The sequence below is a fragment of the Athene noctua genome, chromosome 2 (genome assembly GCF_965140245.1).
Source record: "Athene noctua chromosome 2, bAthNoc1.hap1.1, whole genome shotgun sequence".
In the NCBI taxonomy this organism is placed as follows: domain Eukaryota; kingdom Metazoa; phylum Chordata; class Aves; order Strigiformes; family Strigidae; genus Athene; species Athene noctua.
Window position 1 is genome coordinate 23,780,068 of NC_134038.1, and position 6,835 is coordinate 23,786,902.

The following is a 6,835-nucleotide window of genomic DNA, read 5'->3' on the forward strand; positions in this document are numbered from 1 at the left end:
GCCCGGGTCTAGCCCTGCCTCCGCCCCACCGCCCCCGGGACGGGCCCCCGGCTGGTGGGGGAAGCCCCGCAGGACGCCATGGCCGGCAGGACCCGCGGCGCCTGGGCGAGCAGCGCAGGCCGAGGCCGGTGCCCTCGCCGGAGCAGGCGCCCCGCCGCCCGCAGAGGTCATGGCGCCGGCGGCGCCCCCTCCCCTCTCCCCTCCCCGCCTTATGTAACGGGCGGGCGCCGCCATTGGCCGGCGGGGCCGGATCGCGCGCCAGCAGGGCTGGGCCGCGCGGGCGCCGGGGCGGAGCCGCGCATGCGCAGGGCCGGTGCCCCCCCGTCGTCCTCGTCCTCGTCCTCCTCCTCCTCCTCGCGGGCAGGCGGCGACGGCGGCGGCTGTTGCGGGGCCGCGCGGAGCCTTCTCCACCCGCTCGCCAGGGCCGCCCAGGCCGGACTCCCAGGCCGGGTGAGCGGCGGCGACCCCTGGCGCGGCGCGGCGCGGCGGGGCGGGGCGGGGGGCGCGGGGCGCGGGGCGCGGGGCGTGGGGGAGCGGGCCCGGCCGTGGCGCGGCGGAGCAGGCCCGCCCCGGGGGGAAGGGGGTGGCCCGGCAGCGAGGCGCGCTCCGCTCCCGGCCTGCCGCGGGCCGCCTCCCCGCCGCTGGGACTCCTCAGCCGGGGCCCGCTTCATTCCTCGGCCCCTTCCCGCGGGACACGTGGTGGGGATGGCCGGGCTGCGGCGGCCCCCGCTCCGCGAGGCCCTCCCGGGGGCCGCGGCCTCCCTCTGCCCCTTCGCGCCTCAGGCCGGGCCCAGGCCGGGGGCTCCTCTGGCAGCGGTGCCGGGCGAAGGGGCGGGCTTGCTGCCTCGCCGGCCCAAGCCCCTCGTCGCCCGGACTGGGAAGCCAGGGTGCCTCAGGCTCCTGTTTGTTTCGGGAAGTGACAGCGGAAGCAGCTGTCGGTGTCCAGTTTTAGGACTTGAAACTCTCTGCTCAGCTTCTGGTTACTTAGAAGGAAATGACCCTGTGTGAGGCATTACCGTACTGCAGGCTTCGGCCCCGCTGCCTGGTAATGCCCGTGATTTGGCAGCATCTTTTTCTGTGATGTTAGGCTTCCTATGTGCTCACGCATTTTTATTTCAAAACAGCAGGTCGGTTTGCTGGACTCCTTGAGGGTGTGCCTGATAAGGAAAACAACACTTATCTGTGTTGTGCAACTGGAATACAGATTTAGTCTTGTGGATGAACTCATCGTTCTTTTAAACGAACTTTGGGATTATATTTGCCACTTTCTTAAAGAGTACTGATAGTCCAGATAATCTTAATTTTCCAGTTGAGTATTCACTCCATGTGTTTCAACTGTATTAGTGTAATTTGAAGTACGTCAATTCTTGGATTTTTGGTCTTGGGCATCATACGGAGGTTGGTATTTTTGAGCAGATGTTTTTGTTCATGTTTTCTTGTTTGTGATTTAAGTAAAAGCAGCCATTGCCAAATACGTACAAGCTCAGTGTGGTTGGCTGTTGCAATGTACTACTTAACAAGCTCTTATCAAGGGACTAAAATACAAAGTAATATGCAAAGACTGTGAAAACAATTATTTTTTTATTACATCTAAGTATCTTCTAACAAGAGCCCCCTGACTTCTGGAGGGTTACTGTAATGCTAGTGAAACAGAACCAAAATAAAACCTGTAATTCCTTCTAGGGTATGCAAAGCTATTGGCAATATCTCTTCTTTCTGTTTTGTTGGTTTATTTTTAATGTTGAGCCATGCTGTACGTAAACAGGGTGAGGTCCTGTCTGGGATGTTTTGGAGTAACCAAAGCATACAGTGAAACAGACTGGTATTTTTAGTCTTATTAGCATTCAGTGCTGTATCTTATGGAAATGTCATGTATTTCTATAGGCTTGTTAATAGAACTTGTGTTTTCTTGTGTTCGATTTTGTTAGGCATATGGATTTCTAATTTCTCCTACAGAGAAACTGATGGGGGAAGAGGAGGGAACCTGGAGATGTAGTGTAATACTTCTGCAAAGGGTTACATGGTGGTGTTATATACCATGAAAGACCTGGACTATGACCTGAGAGGTGCCTCTCAATCTGCAGGAGCTGTTTTGGCTCTCGGGACTGTCTTTTTGCTCGTTTCCAGAAATTCTTGCAGTACTAGTGAACTTCCAGATGTTGTTGATGTTTCATAGAAGCTTCATTTTCATAATGGTTTTAAGGGCTTTTCATGCCAGTTTACTGGAGGACAGTGTTTGGATAGGCCTTTTTCCCTCTTTCAGTGGAAGGCCGTCTGTCCTTGTGGGAAGGGCTGCACGACAGACCCGTTGTAGCTGCACAGTGTCTCATCAGTACCAAACTTAGAGCAAATGCCCGGGTTGCACAGAGGGGCAACGACCAACCAGATAACTTCCTGGGAACATTAGGCTTTACTAGTTCTCCTGAAAACAATGGGCTTTGCTAGCTGTCCTGTGCTTGTATAGTAAGCCTTGTGCTTCTGTGAGAGCTGCACAACTGGATCGTGCGTGGGCCATGAGGGATTGTGAGAAAGATAATAGCGGAAAGTGGGCTGCTGGGTTATATAACCATTCTCTGAAGCCTGCTGTGTTGGTGCGCCCAAATCCTGCCTGGCGTCTGCTCTGGGGGTGGGGTGCAAGCTGAATTGGGTGTTCGAGTGGGCTGCATGCAGGTGGAGCATTGCTGTTGTAAAATACGCTCTTTTGCTGCTCCCTAAAATGTGATTTTTGTATCTTGTTTCCTGGGGTGGACCTCCTAATGGCATGTGGCAGTAGCATTTGCTTCCATTATGCTCCTGCGCTATATAGGGTATGGCTTCTGATGCAGGCAATTTTATTTAAGTAGTATGTATATGTGTAAAGTTGGCTGAAAATCTAAAAGATTAGTCACTTGTAAAAATAGCCCTGCTAAAGAGGAGTGACCTGTTGTTCTTAGGATTCCCAACTCCAAAGCAGCTCTAAAGCATATGCCCCAGAAGACAGTAATACAGGTTGGGTAATACTTTGATTTGCCTTTCTTGGAACCCAGTTCGAGTTCTAGAAATAAAGGTTGAGTGTTAAGCTTAAAAAAAAACCCACAACAAAAACAAACCAAAAAGAACAGCAAAACCCCCTAAATTTTACTGTACCTGTGAAAATAATTTTCTGTTAACTGTAAAGGAAACTTTAATTACTCAGACTATTGAAAACACTTGAAAAGTAGACCTTGAAGCTTTGTAGAGGAAGAAATCTTAGAATGGCCTACTAATTCTGGTGCGTATTATTAGAATGATACTAAAACCAGGTAGTTTTTACATGGTAAAGAGCTTGAACAGATGTTTGTTGTATATGAGTTAGGGGTAGGTCTTATGGACAGTGCATGACTGCATTGTGCTCATGGTTATGGTTTTGGAGTCAGCTGGCAGCAGTAGTTTCTCGCATTTGTAGACTAAATGTCTTCTTTTTGTTTGTAGATATGGCTCGTGGACAGCAGAAGATTCAGTCGCAGCAGAAAAATGCCAAAAAGCAAGCTGAGCAAAAAAAGAAACAAGGACATGATCAGAAGGCTGCAGCCAAGGCTGCCTTGATATATACCTGCACTGTTTGTAGGGTAAGAGGAGCCAAAGACAAAATATTATTGTAGGCAGGTCTGTCTTCCAGCCTAGAGCAGAATTTTTAGAAGATAATATAGTGGAAACTAAAATACTTAAGTGGCTGTCTAGCTTGTTGCTATAAGCATTTCCATCTGTTATGTGACTTGCTCACAGATAACTCAGCTACACTGATAATTGAGATATGCGAAAATCTGAGAGGTCATGTACAGATCTGATTTATGTAGTTACCTTGCCTTTTAAATTGCAGGGGTCTGCGTGTGGTGTTAGTAAAATGTAAAAAGTAAGATCACTTCTTTTTCAATCTCCAAATGGAAATACGTTTTCTTTGTCATGGAATTGGCCCATTTTAGAATCAATGGTTATGGATGTTAATGTAGAGAGGAAATGTAGTGGTGCCAAAAGCTTTAGTGTAAGTTTGATACACAGTAACTTCTACTAGAATAAATTACTTGACAGGAGAGCAGAAATGTGAGCACTAATCAGATTATACTTTCCTTTTGGCTGGTTTTCCTGAATGTGCTCATTTAGGAACTGAAAGATAGACCTGCCATTTTCACTTAAATGGTCAATCCCAGAATAGATTTGTTGCTCTGAATGTCTTAAGTAAGATTCCAAATTAAGAGCTGTTCACTTAAGTACTTACAACCAGCTCTTCTTGTGAAATCAGGCTGTAGCAGCAATCACTTTGGACAGTTGATGCATGCAACTGTGTAGTAGTGGTCTGAGAGACCGATTCTCTGCTTGGCACAAGCTATGCAACCATAACTCTTAGGCCTACTGATAAACAAAAGAAATAGCCTTTGTAAAGATTTGATCCTGAAGAGAATAAACGTTTATCTTTGAAGTGTTGAAAAAGAAAATGGTAAGGAGGTAGGTTTTCCACCAAGCCAGCATGTGAAGTGTAAGATCTGCAGGGAGGTTTCTAGCAAGAATAATACAATTGATGAACATGCCAAAATAGTGTGATACTAGTGCTTAAAAGCACCTCTCTGAAAATCTGAGGTTAAATACTCCTCTTAAACAATGAGGAGAAAAATTGGTTCAGGAAAAAGAAAATAAAACATAGGGGGAACAGGTTTTTGTAGTATTATTTAACTCTTGTACTGTCTATAAAGTTAAATGTCTTTCTTTAATCAGACACAAATGCCGGATCCCAAGACCTTCAAACAGCACTTTGAAAGCAAGCATCCTAAGACTCCACTTCCTCCAGAATTGGCTGATGTTCAGGCGTAAAGTTGTCTACAGGTCATTACCTTAATTTTTAAATGATTGTCTGGGAAAGGTGTATTGTGAATCAGGTTTTTTTTACCACCGCCAACTGGGACTTAAAACTTGCTTTGTTTCCTTTACTGTCAAGATTAACTATAGGTTAAAGGTATACCCTTGAACTGTTACACAGGAGAAGCAAGCTGATATTTACATAGGTGAAATGGCTGTGGCATTTCAGTGTGCATGGAGGTTGTTTTAGAAGGGATTAATGTTATTTCAAATGGTCATCCTTAGAGTTGTAGGAATACTTTTATTATTTAGTTCTTGCTTTGAAATGTTAGTTTCTCTCTGAACAATGTACAATTTGTCTATTGCTACAAAATGTGCAATGGAAATAGTTGTTTAGTATATTAACAACAATTGAGCCTTTTTGTTCCCAAAGCTATGCAAGTGAATGCAGATTTTTCTGCATTCAAATATAAAACTTAACCTCTGTGTTATCTATAGAAGAGATTTCCCAATAGCCAGTTGTTAGGCTGTAACTGAAAGTGGTTATAATAAAAGGCTGAAATGAGGTAAAAAGCAGTATTATGGTATTTTGTTCACACAGAGGTAAACAGCATTGTGTAACGGTTCAGCTTAACTGAGTTATTCTTGTTTTTTATAGGTGAAATCATGGCACCTATTGACTCTTCTACTGTCAGACCTTACATAACAAACCTGCAGCTGCTTTTCTAAAACTGTTGATCAGCAAAAATGAAGGGGCTACAGAAACATTCATATTTTTATGCTGTTCCCTCTTGGGCTTCATGCAAAGACAATTCTGTGTAAATGTACAGTTGTGCCCTATTTGGAAATCCTGAAAAATCAGTCCATACTTGTTATAAAAAATTTTTTACAATTGTAATTATATTGATGTTCATATTGTGTAAAATAACTCATTTAATAAAGTAGTACTTTGATTTTACAGTATCACAGATTAAATCCTTGTAGAAGTTCCGTTTCAACTTTCTGCATTATCTGCCTTATAAAATAATAAAAAAGACAAAGTGGAATTTTCCCCATCCTGCCAAAACATGAGCAGTATCATTCCACTGAAAGTAATGTACATTACAGTAAATTAATCTTAAGTGAAAAGGGAAGCTGCTCAGACTTAACTGTTCAGTGTGCTGCCTGCTTGAGCCCATTCACGAGTGAAGTTGTTGGCTCAAGGTACAGCAGACTCCCTAGAAGCTGCATGAGAATGGTAAGACTCCCTTCTACATTTCAGTCCTGTGTATTGGAGTCTAATACTGCAAGCCGTTTCAAATGGGATTCCTTTATTGTGAGGGATCATGTTCCTTGAAGTCATGTACCAGAGAGACCTTGGTTGTGCTTGTTATCCTTTATATATGGTAGAAGGCTGTGGAAGCTGAGAGGTGGCAGGATTGAGTGCTTCTGGGTATGCTGGCTTGAAAAAGGCTCGCAAATATTAGGTTAAAGCCACTCTGCTTACTTGAAAATTCTATTTGAAAAGATGGTATTTTGAGCAGTCAACCACACATGTTCCCCCTCAAATGCATCTGGTTATTTCAGTAGCAACTCTTCAAGAAATATGCAAAATAGCCAGCCATTAAAACCTTTTTTCACAACTAACTTAAATAAGCCTGTTGGAAAAGAGCCAAAGTAACTAAAATAATATGGTTACTTTAAGAAATCAGATGCGATTAAAGTTGCATTGACAAGAAAAAGCTGGGTAATACCTCTTTGGCCAAGAACGTTTGAGCAGCTAAACATAATTACATTTAAAGTGTTCTGGGCTCAGTTCTAATCCCAGATGTACAGCACAAGCAGTGGAGAAACATCTGAATTGTGCTAGATGGTCTGCTATCAAAACCTTGTCTTTGGCATTTGGAGGGAGCTTGTTTATGAACTTTAGTTCTGACCTTGCAGAAAGAAGCAATAGTAGAATTGTTGTGATTTACTTACTAGAATTGTTAATTTACTGAGGTTACAGCAGATGTAAAAATTGTGGCAGTCCAAGTAACCCTTGCTA

At 44.6% G+C, this 6,835-nt stretch overlaps 1 protein-coding gene across 1 annotated transcript; it reads left to right on the forward strand.

The window, feature by feature from the left end:
• Positions 1 to 311: 311 nt before the first annotated feature.
• On the forward strand, positions 312 to 5,772 carry ZNF706 (zinc finger protein 706). The gene is made up of 4 exons (XM_074898630.1): positions 312 to 450; positions 3,451 to 3,587; positions 4,729 to 4,836; positions 5,468 to 5,772. Exons 2-3 carry the CDS (start codon positions 3,453 to 3,455, stop codon positions 4,822 to 4,824), a joined length of 231 nt encoding a protein of 76 aa, XP_074754731.1. The 5' UTR covers positions 312 to 450; positions 3,451 to 3,452; the 3' UTR covers positions 4,825 to 4,836; positions 5,468 to 5,772.
• Positions 5,773 to 6,835: the final 1,063 nt, after the last annotated feature.

Bases quoted from the DNA above. Each gene is read 5' to 3' on its own strand.
- ZNF706 (XM_074898630.1), top strand. From the start codon at position 3,453: ATGGCTCGTGGACAGCAGAAGATTCAGTCGCAGCAGAAAAATGCCAAA. The intron at 3,588-4,728 runs GTAAGAGGAGCC...TTCTTTAATCAG, and splicing joins ATACCTGCACTGTTTGTAGG to ACACAAATGCCGGATCCCAA.